Genomic DNA, 23,998 nt, shown 5'->3' with positions numbered 1-23,998 from the left:
CAAAACATGTGCATATACATGGTCGTATTTTCCGAAGTGAGATTATTTTAGTTATTGTTCCTTACGTATTATTTACCCATGTGTTAACCAGCTTGCACTGCTGTGACAAAATACTGTGGATGGGGTGGGGGCGGGGTGGGGTGGGGGTGGGCTTTAAGAACAAACATTTCTCACAGTTCTCTGAGGCTGGAAGTCCAAGATTAAGAGGTAACGGGGTTGGGTTCTGTCCTTCTTGCTTTTAGATGTTTGACTTTTCCCTCCTCCTCTCCTTATAAGGCCACTAATCCTATCAGCCTAGGACCCCACCCTTATGACCTCATTTAACTTTCCTGACCCAAAAGCTTTGTCCTCAAATGCAGTCACGTTGGGAGTTAGGGCTTCAACATATGACTTTTGAGGGGTACATTTCAGCCTATAGCATCTGCTCTTCAGTCAGACTCATTAGGGTGCAGATTAAAAATAAAAAGAAAAGGAAAGAGTTATAGAATTTATCACTTTTAAAAAGAACAGTGAAAATTATTGGAAAACCCCAGCCATTTTCAACCAGTTTAGAAGGTTAGCTGCCAAGTGACATTTGGGTGTCACTAATAGAATAGTCCCGTTACGGTGCAAGGTTTTATATTATGAATGAAGTTTCCCTAGGATTGTCCTACAGAAAGCTGTAGCCCTTAATATGCCAGCTTCCTGAGTTTGGAGAAACCACAGCCACTGCCTGTACCACCAACACACCCTTCCCCCCTTCTTTACTGTTTGGTTGTTTGTTTAATTTTATGATCTACTCTTAGCAAATTTTTAAGTATATAATACAGTAATGCTTATACCCATCATCCGTTAACTCAAGCAAGAAATTATTATATCCCATTATAATAGAAACCTTGATTCACAGAGCTATTGTTCGATCTGAACTGAGAGGTTACATTGTTTAGATGCATTGAACTTGGACTTCCTGCAAGTTCCCCCCTTGTACTTGTTCCTTGACTATATCATGACTGTAGTTTTTGTTACCTCATAGTTATCAGTGAAACTGTATTTGGGGATTAGAATTCGGAGGATTGAGGAGTCACCACAGTGCGTAGCTTGGGCAGCTGTGGTACGATGCCAAACCTGTTGCACCACATCGGCCTTAATTGAAAGTATTTTTTAAAATATATTTTTTGGGGAAAATGCTGAATGTCTTTAAGAAGTAATTCCATTACTTCTTTTTGAAAAGACGTTTTAAGGAAGTTAAAGCCATTTATTTGGAAGAAACACTAAAAAATTAAAGATGGTAGTGCAAAATAATAGGTAGTCTTTTTAAAAATGAGGGCCGCACAGGAATTGGCTCATTAAAGATGTGTGAGCGCCCTGTGCTTTCCCTAGAAAAAGTCTTGTGAGCTGTATTTTTTATTCTTACTTGTACCTGGTTTTGACATTTTGTGACATTTCCTTTCAGTTAACTTTTTTCTATATTATTACTTTCTTGAAGTGTGGAATAGGATTTTATTTATTCATGCATTTATAGGACACTGTTTTTTGTGTGTCTTTTATAATTTAGGATTGTAAAGACAATGTTGTCAAAGTATGGTATTTAATGTACAGGAGAAACTGAGAATTCGTGTGAGGAAATCAGTCTTTGACTTGAGAACTTCCCTTTCACCTGAGCAGGTGCGGTTCACGTCACTGGGGCTGGGGTCGGCCCTGACCGCCCTGGAGAGCGGCTGCGTGGCCTTGGCCCAGAGCTGCCGGAACATTCCGGGCGGGCTCTGGGGCACCGTGGTGAACATCCTCCTGGACCAGTCGGAGTGCAGCCTGGTGCGCCGGGAGGTACGTGCCCGTGTCCGCCACCCCCCTTCCCGTGGAAGCTCAGGGTGATGGGCCTTGGGATGGCTGACCCCCCCCCCACGCCCACGTGAGGCGCTAGCGCAGAGGCACCGCGGTGTTAGCGCACGGTAAGTGTGGGAGTCCTGTATTCTGATAAGGTCGGAGCAGGGTGTGGTGCGCTTTAATAGACTCTGTTTTATTCCACATTGAAAGGATTCACAGAAAAAACTGCTCTCATATCTCCTCCGTGTCGATGGGTCTCTGGTGTCTTCAAGCTTTAGTTAAGGGGTTGTCCCCACGCTCTGTAGTAGTCGTCACATGCCGTGCAAGAAGAGAAGTAAACCCTGTTTTAAATCTTCCAAATAGTTTGTGGTTTTCTTTCCTTTCTGCCTTTATCCAAGTGATGGTTGATGTAAATAGCTGTACAAACAGGAGTGAAATCAAGCTGAGGGGTGGGTGAAGCGAACCGCAGCTCCCGGGCTCGCTGGGAGCCTGCTCCTCGCGCCAGACCCTAAGGCTGTGCTTGTGTGGGTGCGACGCTTAAAACCGCAGCGTCCGCTCCATCGACCAGCTCCAGCGGTCATCTGCTGACTTCTGGTTAAGACGGTTGAAAATTTCACTCTTCGGATCCGCTCTGTGACCCTTGGTAACTGGGAAATTTTTATGGAGGGGAGTTTGTGTGAGAGAGAGACGAAGCTGGGGAGAGGGTGGGTGCGCACACGTAGTGCGTAGGGGATAATAGGAACGTGAGCATGTGTTTCCTCATTGCTACCTGAACAGTTGATATTTTATACAGATCGTTGTTTTTTGAAAAGTAAAATTCTGAACTAGGAGAGAATATATTTCCCGATGAAATACTTTCATCCCCAAACTAGAAATGCGGTTTGGCATTTCCGTAATGACCTGTCAGCGTGTGCAGTTGACCAGTGACCTGCTTTTTTTATTGTTAAATTACCATCTGTTGTTGGTTGTTTCAGAGATGACACCAGATGGCAGTATTGACTTTCTTTTTTTTTTAAATTTCAGGCTGCGTTTATTCTTCAGAATCTCCTTGTAATTCCAATGCCGTCAGTAATTATAAAGGATTATACTTGGCAGGTGGGTGACTTCAAACAATTATCAATCGAGTAGATATTTGAGATTGATTATGATAAAGTTTCAGCATGTGTGTATTTCATTATTGATGAAATTTCATATAAGGCAGCGGGATCTCTTAAAAAGAAATGTGGAAATTGTCGCGTGCTCACTCAGGTTTATAAATTCTGCTCGGTGGCAGTAAAGTAACTTTGCACAGAAGTGGTCGCGCACGCGCTGGTGACTGTGCACGTGCCACGCAGGGTTGTGGTTTCCATTGGGTGTCTTTCATCTAAAATACAGTGGTTCCTACCTGCTTAACATTTGTGACCTCAGCATTTTTGAGGCTTGCAGCCTGTTTAGTTTTTGTAATAGTCTTTAATTAGTTAGGTATTTTTTTCAGAAAAGCCATGGAAGTGTGTGTCATTAGTGTAGTCTATCTGGAGATATGCTGTCTCTCTGTCCCATTACTGGTGACTTGACTTTGCTCACTTGGTTGAGGTAAAGACCGCCTGTTTTCTTCATTGTGGAGTTGCATGGTGGTTTTCCCTTTTGCAGGGAGATCCTTGGAGATGGTATGAGTGTCTGTTCTTCAACCGTGTTCTTAGTTTTAACTTGTACTTGTTGATTCTTATCCAAAGCAATTATTACAGAATGATTGCCAAATGGTGATTTTTTTTAATTCCATCACTTCTCGTACATTTATCACATTTTACTGTAAAGAAGAGCTTTCCTTTCTTCCCCATTTACTTATTCACTTTTTTTGGTTAAATTTACACAGAATGGACTCCAGGAAACTTTGTTTGTCTCATGGGTTATCATCTGTTTCTGCCATTATTTAGATGTTGAAATTGTCTGAGATTTGGCCAGGAGGAACCCCTTCGTGATATCTTGCGTCCCTCTCATGTGTCTGCACCCATCTCTGAGCACTTTCTTACCTTCTGGCACAGTCTGGACTCCCCAGCCCCAGCCCAGAATCAGATACCTGCTCAGAGAGCCCGGGTTGCCCCAGGTGGAGAGCTGGTTTCCAGATGTGCTCATTGGTCCTGGGGGTCGGGGGCGGGGAGGGCGGTCATTGCTTCCATGCATGCTCGGAGGACACAGCTGAAGTCTGCGTGCGTGTGTTTGTGTGGTTTAGATAGTGGGGTCATTTCTGTTTATAGTATAGATCATTTTCATACATAATGTGATACTGTCATTGCGTATCTTTCATCTTCTAATGTGTTCATCACAAGTCATTATGAATATTGATTTCACAAAACAGTAACAACTCAGTGTCAAAGACACAGTCTCATTTTAACTATATTCATAATTTATATGCAGTTAAGGATTTCTTATGTCATCAAGGTGATTTTTTCTAATCTCTAGATTGCATTATCACATTTGAAAATTGTGTTATATATCAAAAAAATTTTTTTCTTCTGGAAAATATTAAATCTCTGTTTTTCTTCAGTGTACTTTTAATTTTCTGTCTGGTTCCTTCTGAAGCACAGCTAGAGGGTGTGCCGCGCTCTGACACTAGGTGTAAAATGTGTTTGAATGTTAATATTAGAGCTTACTGCATCCTTGAGAACAATTTTTTCGAACTAATGGGCATGTTCTATGACATCCTGTCCAAAGCAATTATTATAGAATGATGGCTAAATGGTGGCAATATTTTCCTAGTGATTTGAGGAGTTTTCCCAGTTAATTTTTTCCTAGTGATTGAAGAGTTTTCCTGCTCTGCGTACTGTCTGTCCCGGCTCTGCGGCTGCTGGGCGGCCCTCGCCTGAGGGCGGGACGGGGAAGGGCACAGGCACCTGGTGTCCCCGCTGTGCGGGAGCCAGCCCTTTGGGCACTGGTGGCCCTGCGGGGCGGGGCCTGACGTCTGCGTGGAAGGTGTCACGCTTCTGGCCCGTGGGCCTTTGGTCACCTGTGGAAAGCTGGAGTCAGACCCTTCGCGCCTCGGCTGGGCTGGCTTGGCTGCCGCGAGTCAGGCCTGCTGCTCAAGTGCCGTCCCAGTAGGAAGGTGGGGCCTGCGGGGAGCGGGGGTTCAGGCTCACGGCTTAGTTACGATAAATCAAATCAAAAAGATACGTACATATTCCAGATCACTTGGTTTTCTTTGAGAAGTTAAAAAATATTTTGAATTGTTTGAGTTTTTCAAAGAAATGATTTTTTTCAAGTAATAAGTACGTGTGGTTACGAGAGCAAAAAGAGCTTACAATGAAATCCACTACCCCCTCCATTCACAGAGCTTTGCCTCCTACTGGTTTTAATTTTTCAGCATGGTTGCAATAATACATTTCTTCCTTTACTGTGTGGATACATAGAACTTAGCTCATTTCAACAGTGTCCTGCAATATAGGCCTGTCGCCGTTCTTATGGCCTCCTCTGCCCGCCCTGCGGATTCTGGTCTTGTTGTCTACGGCCCCTTCTCTGGGCCCCATTTAGAAGGCGAGGAGGTACGGCCGAGGCATTGTTCCTACCCTCTCATTGGTATCTGCTCCCCACTTCTGCTGCTGGTATTTGCCAGTTTTATCTCTCTGCCTGTTTTATCTTTACCTTTACCTCGTGAAGATTGATGACATTTGTGTTCCCTTCTGCATTCCATTTATCTGCATAGTTTAGTTCTAGAAAGTGAAAACCAGTGATTCACTACAGGACCACTTGCTGGGCTGTGGTTATGCTTCCTTATGTCTGCTTCCAGGGCCGGCTGCGCTGGTCCGCAGAGGGGGAATGTGCGTGCGTGCGTGCGTGCGTGTGTGTGTGTGTGTGTGTGTGTGTTAAGATTACAGAATTTATTTGGGTGATTTTTTTCCTCTTGGAGTTTATATTACACTGTGACTTTTTATCATGTCTCAAGTTTTTCTAAGCTCATAATCATCCTTTTTTCTTTAGTTAGAATTTTCTTTTCTAGTAATCAGCTTCAAAATAATTGTATTCTTACTTAAAAACCACTGTATGAGGGATAAACCTCATGAGCTCCTGCGTATTAGAAAATTTAGTTAAGTTGCACTGGGTTGACTGGGCTAGATACCAGATACTAGGTTGAAACTGCTCATGGGAGTTTTGCTCTGCGGTCTTCTAGCGCCCTGTGCTACTGATGAGCCGGTGGATACCCAGCTGGGTTTTTTTTTTTTTTTTTTTAACCTCTTTATGGCTTTTTCTTTTACCATCTTTTCTTTATCTTGGATATTCTAGAACTTTATGATTCTCTGTCTTATTTTATTTTTTCTTGTTTGACATTCATTAAGCTTGATCGGAAGATGTAGATGTTCTCTATCTCTTGGCTCTGACATTTTTTTATGTCTATTTTAAAAATCACTTTTCCTTTTTTTGTTCCCTTTTATCTTTACACAAATTATAGGAGTCCCATATTAGGCCTCCTGAATCAATTTTCCTTGTTTCCTTTTACATTTCTATCTCTTAGTCTTTATTTTCTGGGATATTAATGCTTTGGTTCATATCAGAATTAGTTTAACGTCAGTCTTCATAAACCAAATAATTTTTACTGTGATTTCGAGGCAAAGAACAAAAAACAGGTTCTAAAGCTTTATTAGGTGGATTTAATTTTAAATTTATGTCTTTTACGACATTTTTTATCTTTATTTTATAAATCTTTTTTATGTTGGTAAGAATTAGAGAAAAAAATCAATTTTAAAATACATAAAGGATAAATGTGATTATTTAGACATCTTTATGACGATTATACATATTTATAGCATAGCTACTACAGTTCTACATTATAGTTTCATGTATAGATTCTCACTTACTTTGAAAATACTTCTAAGTAAGGAAGAGATGGGTTTTTGGGGACAGTGGGTTTCCAACACCTGTCGTTCTAGCAGAAGTTACAACCCTCAGCCTCAGGAAGTCTGTAGGAAGAAAAGGTCCGCAGATTTAGGAACTCTGAAACGACTTGTTTTTGATGTTTACAAAGTTCCCATTTTCTCATGTATTTTTCTTAAACCTGTGCCAGTGTTGCCCTGTGGTTGTAACTCACCCAGGAAGCAATTATATAGGCACAATTTTGCAAAAGTAAAAATTTTGAATAATTTTATGTAATCTGTGTGATATTTTTAAATTGTTCTGGGCATTATTATGAAATGTATATAGAAAAGTAGTGTTTGTGCTACTTGTTTAGTAGTTTTATTTTATTAGTTTATTGAGGGTTGTCATGTAGGTGGAGTTAAGCCAGTAAATTTAGTTGCATTGTTTATAATTCTCATCTTAGTTGTTTATCCCTTTTCTGAATTATTATAACAAGGCCTTTACATTGTGATGTTAAGCAGCTCCTGCAAATCTGTCGTGTGTTTGACATGTTTTGCACACTTAAGGGCATTGTAAGTTGCCTGAGCGGTGGCACATTTGACGTGTGAGCGGCAGAACTGGCTCTGTGGCTGTGGTGAGTTGCTTCGTCCTGGGTGATCCAATGAGGGGGCGGGCGAAAGGGCCTCGCGGCCTGACACGGGCCACGGTCAGTGAGCGGGAGCCGTGCGGCCTGCGCTCCCTGCCCTCCGCCCTGTCTCGCCTGCCTCCTCGGGGCCTGACAGCATCAGTCACCCTGTGGCCATCGTGTGCTGGCTGCTTGTTCAATAGCTGTGTTTCTTCTTAAACATGTAAACTGCTGTACTGACAGAGAGCAAGCTAACGGTGTTGGGCAGGTTCATTAGAACACATCTGTAACAAATTCACAACCATAGAAGGTGTTTAATACTGAAGTAAGAGGTTTACTTTTCATGACCATACCCTTAAAAAGAAGGGTTAGTGGAAATAATCTTATTAATGCAATCCTACCTTTAACTCGTGAGTTACTTGATCTTTCTGGATAGTAAGTTTTAATACCCATCGTCCCTTAGTGTGATGAGGCATGAGAGAAGAGACACACTCAAACCTCACTGTTGAAGATCAGTTGTTAATGTGTTTTGACCATAACTTTCTTAGTGGCACTTAGATCTCTGTTTTCTTTTATTTTTCTCTCTTATGGTCTGTTTTAAAATCTTAACTTTTTAAGTTATTTCCCCCCAAATAGAAATATTTATAAACTAATAATGGAATTATTTGCAACTTTAAACTAGTCTTGTTGCTGCTGTTTGCCACTGGATATTCCAGGAAAAGCGGCTTTGTGAAAAATTGGTTGAAGAAAAGCCCCCAGAGATTGGAATTGTGGAACGGCAGGTTCTTCTCAGTCTCCTGTGGGAAGTGTGTGCACAGTGTCCACACACGCGTCCCCCGCCCCCGGCACAGCTAGGGCAGCGGGAGGGAAGTGGCAGACGCTCCGACTGTGGGTCTTGATGGCTCTCTGCGATTTATCTGCTGTAGTGATTACCACGAAGACTAATTTTAATAACCTGGGTCACAACATTTCTGTTATTGTAATACTAATTATTCTGTGTAGGTTGTAAAATAGCTTTTTGTGTTTATGGCTCAAGTGTATAATTACTTGCTTGAAGTTGTACCATTTCATGGATGAATTTTAGACTAACTGGCCCCTCGAGAGATGGGGAGGGCCTTCAGCCCTCAGTGGATCCCTGGGCGGCTGTCAGAGAACGCACGTGGTTCCCTGCTGTCAGTGTGGGGGGCGGGGGGGGGGCTGTGGGCGCGTCTGGGCCCTGCTGGTGTCCTTGAAGGAACTGTGGATACGTCACTGTCTCTCCTGCAGGGCCCCTGTGTCCACGATGAGGACTCTGGCCTGTCGCTCGTCGGAAAGCCCGCCCTGCAGGCCCTTTTGTCCCACTGCCATTTTTACGAACACTTCAGTCAGATGGTGAGACAGCGATACCTCGGGCTGTACGCGTGTGACTGGAAGGGCTCTGCTCTCGACGGAGCTTCCGACAGCAGCGACTTACACGGTGAGGGCGTTCTACTTACAGGTCTCGTGAACGTGACACGGTTTAAACTGTTAACAACCACTGTGTTTGTTACAAAATGTTTGAAAAATAATGACAAGTACACAGGAAAAGCTGATTTCGCCTCTTGCCCGTGGCCCACTGTGTTACGGTGTACTCTCTTCCCGTCTCCTTTCTCTGAGCAGCTTTTGCTTGTTTTACAGAATTGTGTTCCTATCTTATGTACATTTTTGTATTCCTTTCTCTCATGAAACATTGCCTTTCATGAAGCATTTTCCTGTTATAAATTCTTCATGGAAACCATTTTTGAACTCGTATAAATGTTTCATAAGTTATTTCACAACCTTCAGCAAAGTTTTAGGCTTTCCTGTTACTGTTTTGAACTTTAGAAAGGTTCTTCTTAAGCAGTCAAGAATAAGACATTTTCCTACTAAATTTTCTAAGGTTTTGCTAATGTATCAAAAATTTATTTGTATTTGGCATGTTACTCATTTATCCAAATATCTTGCTGAAACCTTTTCATTTCTATTGGTAGATTCTCTTGGATTTCCTAAGTATAAGATCTTAGAACATGTAATAATTTACAATGATTTAATAATATAAATTGAATTTTAAAATTAATTTCAAAGTAATTTCTAAAAATCTTGACATAATTTCACACTTACAGAAAAGGTCCAAGAAGAGTAGAAGTTTTATTATATTTGCCTCCCATGATGTGTGTGTATATATATGTGCTTATGAATAAAATTTATTTATGTGCATGTATATATGTATGTATATGTTTTTCTGAGACATTGAAGAGTAAATTACAGACATGAAGTTTCTCTGCCCTGAAATATTTAAGTGTAAATTTCTAATTCACTTTCCTGCTCACTTCTTGGAGGAATTAAGAGGGTACTTTTTGCTACAGTGTTGAGTTCTAAATAAATGTGCCTATTAGGAAAGTGACCCATTTAATTATTTGGGTGTCTTTGGACCTGTGTTACTGAAAACATAGCCCGTGACCCATGAACGCAGACATCGCTCTGAGCGTGTTAGCTATGCGAGTGTATGGCCGCCCCATTTAGGGGGTGGAAGGAGTTTCTTGGGTTAGGACCCAGGAACTACTTTAGCACATGGAAGTTTGGGAGCTAGTGCTCTTGATAAATTGCATATGATTAAGCTATCACACACTTAACTAATTGTCTTTAAATTTTCTGTAAAACTAGCTCTATATACAGATTAATTAGGCAAACCTCTTTCCTTAGTTCTTGATTGCTTTCATCTAATGATTTTTTTCTGTTAATTGTTACAGTACCTAGGAGACTATTCATGGTGACCGTCCTCTGTTGTCACAGGTTTGGATGACTCGTTCAAGTTCTGGAGTGCTCCATCTAGAATGTCCCATCAAGATCGAGATCCAAGTTCTCTCTCCACCTCGGAAACCATGGTACGTCCAAAGAATTCACAAGTGCTGTTTTTAAACCTTTGAAGAAAGTTGAGTAGACCTAGTGGAGAGAGGCCGGCAGGACGTGGGAGGCCTTGTTTGCTACAACAGCCGTGACTTGCTCGAAGCGCTGCCTGAGCCTTGCTCGAGTCGTGGCACTGAACTACCTTTGAGATGAGCTTCCAACCCCTTTCCTGTCTTTTCTGATAGCACCAAAACTTTAAAAGTGCTTCTCAGGTGTAGAAGGAGAAGAGAACAGATCCCCAGTCATTCATAATGCTTGATTCCCCTGACCTTTGGCTTAAGGACAAGGCAATTTGGAGAGAGTTGCCCAATCAGATGACTGCAGCGTGGTGCTGACGCGCACATTTCTGCACACTTGCGTCAGGGAACTGCTTGTCTGGATCGTGCGGAACACCTGAAAGTCCGGTGGGCCTGCCAGCCTCTTCCCCTTTTCTTTCCGTTCATAAGGTGCTCAGTTCTAAAATGTTTGACACACCAAGTATTTCTAAATAATAATGATCCCAGGTGTCATTGGTTTTACAAGCAGGCAGAATCGTTTATTCTCAGCTGGAAAGCATTGCATTCGGTTGTAAAGTGCTGTTGGGATAATTACGGCTGTTGTAGAACCAGGAAGCCCAGAGCTTGTCACTCCCGATTCCAGCAGCAAAGAAGTGCAGGAGTGGCACCTGTTATACAGGCATTAGTAAGAGTCCCTCCTGCACAGTTTCTCAAGAGACTGGTACTTTTTGCTACAGTGTTAAGAGTCTCATTTTTTTGAGACTCAGAAGAGTTTATTTTATTTTATTTTTTTTTTAGTGCTAAACTGAACCTTTGCTGAGGAAAGTGGAATAGTTACCCTGGTTCCACTAGGGGTCATGCTTTCCTTTCCAAGCTAGAAAGACTGTGTGTGCATCTTTGTCTCAGTAAGAAATAATATGACTGAAGGCAAAGAGGATTATTTAATTCATGGAAGGAGAGCATTACCATGTCCTTCAAGGTACTACTTAGGTTTCCCTGTTTGTTAAAAGGGCTGTTGATTAACCTGGAAATCTGTGCATTTTTCTGTTCTTTGCATATAGTAAGTACCCAGTGAATACTAATTGCTCTAATTAAATTTGAGCTGTCTTTGCTATTTTGTAGATATCAGGTTGTATTTATCCTATATAAAAACACAAGTACAAAAAGCAAAAGCAAATCAAACTTGTGCATTTCTGAATTTTATTATAACATATAGATCTTAGGATTTAGGATCCTAAATTAGGATTAGGATTCTAGGTTTTCTGAGAAGAACTTTGGAATTTTGTTATTTGTCGTAATCATTATTCAATTAGGGGCACCTCTGTTAGTGTGAAAACCTTTAGCTTGTTTGTGCTGGGACATCACACACACTTTCAGAAATACATCCCGGTGAGATCTGTTTAGAATTAATACAGTGGCAGGTAAAAATAGGACATTCATTCTCTTTTGTGTGCATGGCATACTCAATTATATAAATATTTTTTAAAAAATTATAAGGAAGAGCCAGGATTATTTATTGTGGTTTTTTCTGTGTTTTATTCTTATTTTGGTGTGTTTGAAGTTCTCCAAGCTAAGTAATTACAGAGTTATAGCCATTGCTATCAAGTGCAAACATTTAAAGAGACAGGCAAAAACATTTTGAACTAGATTTCAGCAATTTTTATTAAGCAGTGACTTCTAACTGAAATAAGTAAAATGGGTTTGGGTCTTATATTTGTACTAAAATAAACTTTCTGCTTTTTGGTAAAACTCAATTATTTTATATCGTACATTTTGGCGTGTGGAACCAGCGTGGCCTGCGGGCTCCGGGGCAGCGTCGGCCTGTGCGCTGTGTGCTGTCCCCGCCCTAAAGCCTCAGATCCAGGCCCTGGAGGGCGGTGGCCTCTCCCAGACTAGCAGCCGAGTCTCAGAGCAGCGGGCCTCCGCCCAAACTCCCAGAGCTGGGAGGCGGGGCAGGACACGCTCTGAGAGGCTTGTTGTCTTCAATTAGATGTGGCCCTGCCTGGGATGCAGGCTGTGTCCTGGGCTCCGAGGTCTGGGTGGGAGTTGGGGGGCTTACAGTCAGACAGGCAAGGGCCCCCAGTCCTCTTCTGCTGGGTCCTTCAGTGGGGCTTTCTGAGCTCGCTCTCTTTTTAGAGTGGACACAGTCCATTTGAATCACAACTGTAGTCTACACAGTTAAAGTGATCTCAACTTCCTGTTGGGATTTACCTAGATTTCCTGATTAGAAATCGTGGAGCACGCCAGAGCTTTTCCGCTCTTGGGCATATAGAGAAAGGTATCAGAAAATTGAACACAGGGAACCTAAAATTCCTTTGAAACTTCACGTACCTTTTTTGGTTATGCTTTAAAAATGTGAGTAGATTTGTACTCCATCTTTTTTTTCATACCACAAACCCTCATTTTCTTCCTTTGTTCTCTTTTAATTTTTGTTTTTTTAAATCAGATAACCTGTTTTGGCACTGATGCTGTTTTTGATGAAAGAGGATAAAAGGCATTAGGACATCATTTTGAAATATAAAATATACAACTCCTGAATTAACTTTGGGAAAATTTTAAAGTGTCCAGTGAACTCTTTTATTTCTGTAAGGCAGAACCCAAAGAAAACAGTTTTTAAACAGTTGGTGCATTTTGTTTATATGACAGGAAGCTAAGAAAATAGTTTTAAACTCAAATTTTATTTTGCTATGGTAAATGACTTTGCTATTTGCAGCTATTTCAAAAGGACTCCCTTAAAAGTGTAACTGCTTATATTGCAATGCAGCACGATTTAGAAAGCCTCTTTAGTTACCATATCTGTTTATAAACACATTGACGAAAAGGTTATCTCTTTTAGCTTTTATAAGCAAAATGTGAATCTGAGTGCGGTGGCTTTAGGTAGCATCTGTCCGTCTTCACTGACAGATATCTGTTGCCTTTTATAACGTCAGTGAGGCAATAAGGCTAGAAGTGTGTACACCTCAGTTCAAGGAAAACTCAGTTTCATTTGTCTTATTATGGGACGTAAATTCCAAATCTCAGGGTGTGTCACGTGGCAGAAGTCAAAGTGAGGGAAAAGTCGAGGTTGTGGGTTTTCCCGAGGCCGTTTTAATGACTGGGGCAAGCGTGGGCACAGAACTAGACAGAGTCACGGGTTCGGGGGGTGACTGTGGCCTCCCATTCAGGAGTTGTCTGTCCTGTGCAGTGGACAGCAGACGAGACTGTGTTCTCCGCTGGCGGGGACCAGGGGTGACGTAACATGCCGTTTGCTCTTAGCCTAAGCCCGCCTTCTCCCCCTGGGAATGGGCAAGAGTCTCTCAGTTCGGCAGAGGTCTCTCCTTAGGAAAGCGTGCCCCCCCCCCCCCCACGTGAGTAGTTTGTGCTGCTCTGACTGCCGTCTCAGTCTCGGGGTCCTAAGTGGCCACACCCCCGACTTGTCCTTTTCTGTCCGTGGGACCCTGGCGAGGGCAGGCCTTTTCTCTGCAGCATTGGAGACCTAACGACCCCTTGCCTCCTGGTAGCTGACACCTCAATTTCAAGATGAGACAAGTAACATATTTCCATATTGATGTGTCTTAGTAAATGTAATCAAATACATATTCACTAAAGAGTATTTTGAAACAAGCAAGGATCCGAACATTCGAGTAGAGCAATTCAGTCTAATACTTTTTTGTCTTTTTGAAATATATTAGTGTAGCAAATATTGAAGTATAGACAGGCTAGTAGAAATATAAACCACCCATAATTAATTTTTAAAATGCTATATTACTGTATAAAGAAGTCCTTGCATTTTCTCATCCGCATGGGGTAAGGTGTAATCCATGAGTGGGAAAAAGTAGGTTTACAGTTGTGAGTGCATGAAACACAGTTTATTCTTTTATTAGTATTTATCATTTATTGTATTTTTCCATATAGACAACTATAAACCTATGTTTGCCCAACCGTGTACAACTAATTGGTAGGTTCTATGTAAAATCCTATTTTGCAAACTTATGTTTCTCTTCCTTGGACAATTCTGAGGAAAATACGTATACAAAATACCGCTTTTATTACTCCCTGGCCTTCGGCCATGAATTGCAACTGTACTTTCTCCTGAGAGCCAGGTACTTCCCGGACCCCTAGCAAACTGCAGGGGAGGTCCCTCTGTGTCTGTCAGTAGTGAGGACTGCGCGAGTGTTTGTCAGCCAAGAGGGTGTCCCGGGTAAAGACAAGCATTCCCACGTCCTCCCCCTTCTCTTCAGTTTTCTTACACGACCGGCAGGCGCGGCAGCGGGGCCAGGGGCGGCAGTCACTCCCAGTGGCCCGGCTGCCAGCCTGGTGTGTGGCTGCCGCCTTCACGCCTATGTTATCCGCATGTCTGCTGACAACAGTATTCTTCCATCTTGTACATCACTTATATCCAATCGTAGGCAAATGTTTAAAAAAAACAAATTTTAGGTTATTTTTTCCTATTATCTAGATCTAATATAATATTTTAAAAAAGCATATAATACATGCCTGTTTATGTGTTATTTATTGAGACTGAAACTCATCTAGGTTTACTTTTTGGATGCCTTGATGTGTGTAGCTTACTTTTTGGCTACAGCTTCCTATCACTTATTTCTTCTTTTTTCAAAATGTCAGACTTGAAGTGGCAAGAGGTGAATAAGGTCTTAAAGTTGAATGGTGGGTTTTAAAACTGTATGTTAATTTCATCTACCGTTTCCTGCAAATTGATATTCTTTGTGCCGTCAGAAACGGTAAACGAAAACAGCCGTGGTTTTTGCCTTCACCCTGTTGCCTCGAGGCCAAGGTGTTGCCCCCAGGGGCCTGCGTGGCCGTGCGCTGGTGCACAGGGAGCTGGGGCGTGTCTGAGCCAGAGGCAGGGCGATCCCCAAGTTCAGCCAACAGCGCCTGCCTTCCGCACGCTGGCAAAGACCGCGCCCAGGTGTGGGAGTTCGTGCTATCAGAGAAAATAAGCTGGCGGTGAGGAAAAGGGTTATCTGACCTCTCCAGATAAGGCATTTTTCACACGGGAGGCGCTGGGCTCATCGGTTTGGGCTTTTTCAATTTTAGGAGGCCACGCAATCTTTACCTAATAAACCTTGAGTGAAATTGTGTTTACGTTCTACAGAATTTCTGTTATGTCTAATGATTTAAAAAGTGTAACTGAAACATAGTGACAGCATATTGTCAAATTTTTAAAACAATTCTTTTACAGTATGGGAAGAAGTAAAGAAAACTGTTAATACTTCAGCTAATTTTTTTCATGGGCACTATTAAAATCTGTGTGTGCCATTTGAAACTTAAACAAACCTCTTTTATTATGCATTAAGAACTCAAGAAATTAACCCAAAGAAAAGGAAAACACTAGCCCAAAGAGATCTGTGCACCCCCATGTTAGTTGCAGCATTATTTACAGTAAGCAGGAGATGGCGACAGTCTAACCCCGCGGAGGGGAGCCGATAAATTACGGTGGGTGCATACAGTGGCGTGACAGTCGGCTGTAAAAAGCAACGGAAGTGTGTCATGCGAGACCAGCGGGGACCTCGGGGGTGTTTGCTAAGTTAATTAAGTCAGGCAGGAAAATGCCATGTGACTTCTCTTATATGTGGAGTCTATAAGTAAATCCATTGGTAACTGAAGCTCATAAAAAAACAATAAAAAAAACTGTAACAGGTCTTATAACAAGTAGAAAATGCCATTCCCAAAACGGTGATCACTCTCAAAATGTAGAGCATTTCCTGTTAGATTATTGAGTGTAGTTGCGCTGTAAGCCTTCTGTTTCAGGATATCTGTTGTGTGCACACCTTGTTTACGTTTCCTTGTCCGTGTCCTCACGTTAAGATGCGATTGCTGTGAGTGAAAGGATGTTCTTGCTGGTCCGTAGGTGGCGCCTTCCTCGGGGAGCACGGGACTGTCGCCGCTGGCCCCCTCCGCAGCGTCTCTCCCCGAAGCCTCGCACGACCCGTTTGTGGCTCCAGGTACCCTGTGGAAGAGTCTATTCAATACTTTCAGAAGGAAAAGTGACAAGTCGGTCCAGACAGATATTTTGACAGCAAATGTCTAGATAAGAACAGAATTAAATAAGTTCCAGAACAAAGCATCTAGATAAGAACAGAATGAAATGTCACAGAACATGACAGAATAAATTAGAATAAATATATCAGAAAGTAACAAAACAAATACTTCTCACTAGTAAATGGGAATTTGGCCATCCATTAAACAGTCTGATTTTGTTAGTTAAGCATAGGTAAGCGGGGAACTGACGGATATTAGTTAACTCCATTTTTTCCCCTCCTTTCGAAAGACCCTTCATTCACCCCAGTAGTCTACCTGAAAGTGATGAGATCCGGGTCCTAAGTATTTTTCAAAGGCTGTGCTTCCATTATAAAGCACACAAAATGCATTGAGTCTCTTATATTGCAAATGCCTGATGAGTAACCTAGGATTTATTTTTATTAGTGGCAATATATACATTTTTACACCTTGCATTAGGAACTGTTTCCAACTCTATTATGCTTTCAAATATATGTACATATATGTATATATTTATACTTGAAGGTCACAACTGAACATTAAATTCCTAACCTGTAAAGAATATGCTGTCTAAAAAGAAGGTGGTTTTAAACACTGAAGTGTAAGCATCTGCTGGGAAAATGCTTTCTAAAACTTCCGAAATACGTGTTTAATGAAGACATTACTCTGAATTTTTATTTCAGTACTTGCTCATAACTTCCTAAACAATTTCCCATTTTGATTTTTAGTACTTTATGTTGACAACATACAAAAGTGAGGAAAAGCTTACTTGATTTTCTTGAGAACAAAGGAACACACTCAGATTGTTTAAGTAGCTAAGGACACAGTATGTAATGAAATTCGATAATGAAGGTCATGAATATTTATCTCTAAAAGTATGTTGTATTACCCTTTTTTGAAGTGTTTTTGTGAGATACAGCTCACGAGCCGCGTTAAGTGCACTGTTCATCTGTTTCCAGCCTGTTCATGGGGTCGCGTGGCCGTCAGCACAGCCAGTTGTAGAATGTTTTCACCGGCCCGGACCCCGGCATCTGTAGCGGTCGCTGCCCCTGCCCCGTTCTCCCCAGCCTTGGTGCCTCACCAACACACGTCCCCTGTCTGCATTCACCCATTTCGGGCATTTCCTGTAAATGGAACCACACTGCTCGTGCCCCTTTGTGGCCGACGCCCCCGCGCGGTGTTCCCAGGGCTCGCGGCGTTCCCAGGGCTCGCGGCGTGGCAGCTCGCGGCGTGGCAGCGCGCACCCGTGCTCCAGCCCCTTCTGTTCCCAAAGGACGTGCTGCTCTGTGGGTGGACCACACGCGGCTTACCCGCTCATCGGTTGATGGGCATGTGGAGTTTGTCCACTTTTTGGCTATTATGAAGAATAATGCTACCAACGTTTATGTACAGGCTTCTGTGTAGCCACACAGGGGTGGGCAAAAGTGGATTTCAGTTGTGAGTACATGAAGCTCACAGTTTATGCTTATATTCTAATTTATTCCTTATAGCATTATTTGTATTCTCTGTCATCTTTTTGTTATTATTTTGCGTCCCTGTTCATGATTCATCTTTCAGAGAGTGACGCCTGGCAGCGTGACCTGCTCTCGCCCTGCCCTGCACACGCGCGTGGGTGTTTGGTTGCATTACTCTCGATTTGGATTTACTTCATTCTCAAGGATTGTGCTTAGAATATATATTCATAGACAATTCTACTGATTGCCAGTCACTTCAGTGTGTGTATTTGACACGAAAAAAGCTTTTGAGCCCCTTTGTTGAATCTGTCGCACGTCTTTGAACTGGGCTGGAAATCCAGCATTGCATTTATACTGCCAGTGAGTCGCAAGACTAGAGCAAGTTTGGATGCTGTTGATGCCTTTCTGAATTCCATCTCTTTAAAATAGTATTCAGGTGCAATTTTTTTTTTTTATTGATAATGAGATTTTAGTTCGCTCAGTCGGAACGTCTAGCAGGGTACTCCGGTGAAGCTGGGTAGCCCTTTCACTGCCTGTTCTGCTGTTCTTGATTTGCGATTTGCTTGGGAATTATCACGTCTAATCACCGTGACGCAGAGCCAGACGGCGGGTGTTTTCTCCAGCACATTCGTTAGGTCCACTTCAGACATGCGACCTTTCATTTTTAAATGCAGTTTCTGACTTTTGTAAAAGAAAAATTGTATTTTGGTAGAAGAAAGCCATTACCAGGGTCTCTCATGAGTAAGCTGCATTTGATTAATAGTTTAATCATCACAAAATAAGTGTTCGTCTCTTTGAGTACTATGCGTATAGATAACTGAGATAATTCTGTCCACGAAAAGTATAAAAATTATATTGAATACACTGGAATTCTGTCCAGAGAAAACGTAGACTTATTCTGACTACAGTGTGGGTTCCGTGCGTGCCACGCTCCGCCTGTTTCGCGGTACCTTTTCCTCTGTGTGCTTGCCCTGGATGGACGTGCTGAGGATGTGTAGTCCATGTTTTGTGCCTAGTCTTTAAAATTCTTCCTCAGGACCATTTGAACTATTTCTGTGGAATTACCTAAGTTTAATTTTCCCAGTTTTTTTAAATTTAAAATATCAAATCTTTCTTGGTGATAATATACTCTCAGAAGTGCCTCTCTGAAGGAATTAATTAATTACCAAGGGAAACTTCTGTCTTTTATAATCACAAAAATTCACAGGAAATCCACAATGATGCAGCAGTATGATGTATTCTGCAGACCTTTTACTAACTTTTGCGTGTTGTCCCACGAATGTGCTTTCTAGCAAAGGTAAAAAGTTCTCTCTCCCCTGGATCCAGCCCAGGTCCGGCCGTGCACGTAGCCGCCCCATCTCTCAGGTGCTGAACGGGAAGAGCTCCCTGGCCTTGCCTGGTCTTCCAGGACGCAGGCCCTTTGTGACGGTCGCAGGCCAGTCACGCTGCAGGAGGCCGGTGTCTGGCGGTTTCCCCGTCCTGAGGCCTCCCGCACAGCCGCCGCGGAGCCGTGATCCCCCCGTGTCCCTTGCCGGTGGTGTTGACGTGGACCATCGCGTCCTGCACGTCTCCGCTGTGAAGGACCCACGCCGAGCGCCCGCGGAGTCCCCCGCCGCCTCTCTTTGGCGCGTGCAAAACTTCCCTCTGACTGTCAGGACCTGGGACTGTTGCACGTAACGGCAAGTAAACCAAATAGTGACGTTCTCCGTGCCCACTTTCAATCACAGGTCAGCCCGACACCGCGTCTCCACGGCTTCCTCGTGACTCGTCCCTTTCTGCCCCGCTGCCCCGACCGTGCGTCCTGGTCACCCCGCCCCTTCTCTCCGCGATGTGCAGCCTCTCCGACAGCCTCTTGGTGATCGCGCCCGCCGACACGGCGCGGGCTTTTCGACAGGCTCGGCTGGTAGAGCTTCTCTGCAGGTGAGGCGGCCCCCCGCAGAGGCGCCCCCAGGCTGCGTGGCTACTGGGCGGCCTCGCGTTCCGGCCGCCTCCCGCCTCGTGGGCCGCCGGACTGCAGCCTGTGCTGTTGCCGGGGCTGGCGGCCGGCCTTTGCTTCGGATCCGGGCGCCTGCGTGTGTCGCTTTGGGATAGTGACTGCTCGCCCCCCTCACAAAAGTCCTGGTTTTGTACCATCCAAAGGCTCTACCCTATTTGTCAACCACGCGCAAGGAATGTTCGGCCCCCTCTCATTCTAGTGGGACGGGAAGGAGTTGGGGGATTTAGCTCCTTGGCGGTCATATCTGATTCATGTCCATGGGCTGAAAAACCGTTTTTAAAATTCATTTGGATTTACATAGTTATGGGAGGCTGAACTTTTTATTAGAAAGTAGTCTCATAAAATTTAGGGAAATGATGGTTTGTTCTTCCATTCATCTATAATATTAATAAGCCCCTGACATAAGGTTTTCTGGCGTTCTCGGTGGTTATCTGGCTTAGTAAAAACAGACTTGGGTGTCGCACCCAGCCCGCCTTAGGGCTGACTCCCCAGGCTCGTCCCCTCCCCAGGGCTGCCGCTGTGCCTTCAGGGTGTCGTTGGTAGCTCCTGCGTGACCGGGTTAACGTGAGGCTACGAGGGATGTGTTTAATAAGGTTTCATTAGACATTTGCCTTTGACAGTCTCTGCTTCCCACTCCATCTGATAAGATCTTTTCCTGTGTTCTAAAATACCTTTTTATAAACGTTTATTGACTTCCTTTATAAAAACCCTTTCTCTTGAATTCTACTCAAGGTCGCAGTCAAACGTCAAATTCTGATGTATCAATCTTTAACTGGAGGCCTGCTAACTGGCGGGAGGGCTTTCTTTTCCTGTCCCTGACAGCGTTGCAGATGCCGCCCCCCTAGAGAGCTGTGTGCAGGAGCTGAAGGCCCCGCTGCCCTCGTCCCCGCCCGTGGAACACACACAGGCCCAGGTGAGGGTCTCCCGCTGCCTTCCTGCCCCACGTCTGTCTGGGCCAGAAACACGAACCCTGCTGAGGCTGCACTAACCACCCTACTAAGGCCGCACTAACCATAGAAAGGGGCGAACACCTCTCCGGTTACACAGGGCCTGGTGGGGTTAGTTGAAATAGGTTACTTAACATTGTAATCTTTAGGGGGTAGAAGAGAGCAGGGGGCTTTGAAGACCTCGATTCCACGCCTGATTCCATCATGAACTAGCTATCGATGTTTAATCAAGGATCTGGATATCTTTCAGCACCGCATTCAAAAAGGAGGATGTTGTATAGCAGCCCGCCTTCCCCGTCTGTGATTTTAGGCTATCTCTGTCATTTTCACCTCAGTTAGCATTGCTAGAAGTCCTGTATCTTTTCAAAACCCAGTCTAATAAGCATGCATTGATTATTTTTAAGTTCTTGCCTGCAACGAGAGTCTGTAAAGAGCATTTAATAGACCTTTGGGTCGTTGTGGCTAACAGAAACATTACGTCAAAATCAACAGTTTTGTACGAAGGGCTGCAAGAGGCATTTGGGGTGAAGTCAAAGGCGGACAGACTTAGTCTCTCTTGGTTTGTAATATCTTCTCTGAGCTTCCTGAATAAGGCAGGCCTTCCCCCCTCCCCCAACAAGGGTGAGTGATGCTGCACTCTGTCTTCAAGCGCTTGTCCCGGCAGCGTTTTTGTCCGCCACGAGCTGCTCTGCACGGTGGCCATCTCCTCCATTGTCTGCCTGTCCAGCAGTAAACCGTTACCCAGGGCCTGCCGCATGCCAGGGTCTTCCCTGCATGAAGAAGACAGAGACCAAGAGCAGACCCACACGTGCTTCATGACGTCATGGGTGGACAGCCAAAGCGGGGCACAGGCCAAGTGACGTCCTTGCTGGGAGGGTAGGGTTTTGCCATATCAGGTGGTCAGCAGAGGCCTACTTGGCTGTGACGTGTGATGTGAAGTGAGGAAGCTAGTCCTGTGGGGCACAGCAAGGCCCCCGGAGTGGGGCATGTTTGGCCTCAAGAGGCAGCAAGGCCGGAGTGGCTGGCGCAGAGTCAAGAGGGGCAGTGGGGTCAGAGCGGGCGGGGAGGCGGGGCCTCTCCCGTTTGCGTGCGCCCTCGGCCCCAGGACCGCCCTGCGCCTGTCCCAGGGCAGCGCCCCTGCAGTACTCGGGGTGCATGAGCCTCACAGTGATAAGCATGAAGCACCAGCAGTGGCCTCAGGGCGCGGCGGGCGGCCTAAGCGCGTGGTGTGTGCATGTATAGTGAGGGGGCCTTCGGGATGTCTCTCACGTTGATTGTGTGGACAGTCTCATTTCCTGGTGATAACGGATAAATGAGACATCATAGCTTATTCTTTAATTTTTACATATTCAGAAAATGATTTTTTAAGAGCTTTTGTTAGTTAATGCTTCTTATAATATTACAAGCAACATTCCAGAAATGGTTTTATTGGTAATATTGGGGCAGATTGAATTTTTATTTTGTAACTAAGAGTAGTATTTTTATGCTGAAGGGTAGTTGAGGGCAAACATGCAACGATTTGCATTTGATTTGTAGCAACCAGTATACTATTAGGCTACCTGTTCCCCCCACCCCGCTTTGAAGAGTGTTTTGTAATTTTTTTTTTTTCTGTATAAAATTATAGGCTCTATGGTTTTGGAATGCCCTTTGCTGCTTCTCTCAGAATATTGATTCCACAATTTAGCTACTTGAAGAATTCTGAGGCTTTCTTTGTCTAAATGGCATTCAGTTGGCTTTATAAATGTTGTTTTGTTCTGTGTCATTATAGTAGATGGTGTTAATGTGGCCATTAACGATGTGCTCACAAGAAAAGTAATGCTCTGTCCACCATGTATTCATTTGAGGTCTTTGAAAGTTATGATTGCTACTTTATTAGGTTGTTTTTTTTTTATGACTGTATTTACAAAGAAGTTCCTTCCAATGCGTAGAAAAGTGAAACACCTCATCGCTGAGGTGGGCCTCGCCTCACTTCCTGTCCTCTCTGGCAGGTGTCCTTCCTCCTCGAGTACCTGTGCTCCTTGTCCCGGCTTCTGCAGTCGTGTGCAGTGGTGGACCCCGACCTTGTGCTGCAGGACGAGCTGCTGAAACCCCTGGTCGCAAACATCGTCAGAGTCCTCACCATCTCCCCCGACGACCTGTTGGGTAAGCTTACTGTTTCAGTTTAGGAGGGATGTGAGTAATATTGAGGGAAAAAATCTTTGCACCTGATATTCACTGCAAGGTACACTTCAGGCGACCCTTTGCCAGTGTTTCGGAAGGTTTCATGATGAGTTTTCTAGTCTGGATGCGGTAAGAGGTGCCAGGAGACCGTTTGAAGGGAGGCTGCGTGGGCTCAGGGCCGTCGCTGTGCCATCAGCTTCAATGAAGGTCAAGTTCGTAATGGAACGTGAGGAAGTGCCCATGAGCTTTAGGTAGTAATTATTCTTGTAAACTGGCTAAGGCCAGGTGACCCACCAATACCTCGTTTCCAGTAATAAGTATACGCAAGTCTAGCATATAACATCTAGGTGTGAAATGATTGAAAAATAAACTGATGAAAAGTTGAATATAGTACTTAGTAGTAGAGACCAATAAAAAAAAAAAAGTAGGATCTTTACCAAAATGCGATAATTGCCTAACATAGTTTATAATGAAGTAATTGATCGTTTGGCAATTCTCATTGGAATCTCACGCCCGGCTGGGTGTGAGGTCTGATAAGTGACACCAGCGCTGCTGCTCGGCAGAGCTGGTCCCCCGAGTCTCTCGTCAGTGTTAAAATGATTGCAGTGCCAGAGGCGTGAGGTCCTGACTAAGCTAATCAGTGAGACCCTGCCTTCTGCAAGGGTGATGTCACCTGCCCTGGAGCACAAACTGACTCTGGGGGGAGGGGCGGGGCCTCCGAAGCTGGCCTCTGCCCAAGAAAGTATCGCTCCCTAGTCTCTTATTGTCCTCCCGGGTTTCCTTGGGTGTCACTTGAGAAGCATTAACTTTGTGTCCTTGGAAGATGCACAAGAACGGTGCCAGGTCGGCGCTGAAGGACCCGTGGCTGTGAAGGGCGGGCTGGCTCGATCGTTTGCCCGCGCCCGCGCCTTGTGGCAGCGGCGCCCCAGCACCTGGAGGCCACACCTGCCTGTGGACGCACTGCCGATTCTCTGCTTTTGTGTGTGACTTGCGATTTGAGAATTAAATGAAAATAGTGTATTATTATTTAATTATATGAAAGTGTTTAACCTGTCATTAATTATGTCAAGTACTGAGGAGAAAAATGTCAGGAGCAGCTGAATGTGCATCTAGTAAGTGGTTAAGTTAAAAGTTGTTTTCTCATATCTAGCAAAAGTTGCAAGTCCACTAAAATGTTTTTTAAGAAATTAAAAACTTTTTCCTGGAAAAATAAATTTTGAATAGTTTTATAAAAATTGATATTTCTAGTGTATATTTATATGATTTGCAATTTTCATGTATAATTTGATACA

General features: G+C 43.8%; 1 protein-coding gene across 1 annotated transcript in view; it reads left to right on the top strand.

Moving 5' to 3' along the window:
* RTTN (rotatin) overlaps positions 1-23,998 on the top strand; it is a 96,356-nt gene that overhangs the window by 52,080 nt on the left and 20,278 nt on the right. Inside the window, exons 31-38 of the mRNA XM_054583779.1 lie at positions 1,645-1,803; positions 2,827-2,898; positions 8,519-8,708; positions 10,043-10,134; positions 16,001-16,094; positions 19,331-19,523; positions 20,422-20,512; positions 22,535-22,688. Coding sequence (XP_054439754.1) covers positions 1,645-1,803; positions 2,827-2,898; positions 8,519-8,708; positions 10,043-10,134; positions 16,001-16,094; positions 19,331-19,523; positions 20,422-20,512; positions 22,535-22,688 — 1,045 coding nt within the window. The remainder of the gene's footprint in view (positions 1-1,644; positions 1,804-2,826; positions 2,899-8,518; positions 8,709-10,042; positions 10,135-16,000; positions 16,095-19,330; positions 19,524-20,421; positions 20,513-22,534; positions 22,689-23,998) is intronic.

This window comes from Pteronotus mesoamericanus, unplaced genomic scaffold, assembly GCF_021234165.1.
Source record: "Pteronotus mesoamericanus isolate MK-2021 breed Mesoamerican mustached bat unplaced genomic scaffold, CSHL_Meso_final contig_74, whole genome shotgun sequence".
In the NCBI taxonomy this organism is placed as follows: Eukaryota; Metazoa; Chordata; class Mammalia; order Chiroptera; family Mormoopidae; genus Pteronotus; species Pteronotus mesoamericanus.
Note: the sequence above shows the minus strand (reverse complement) of the source record. Positions and strands in the feature narration are given on the sequence as shown.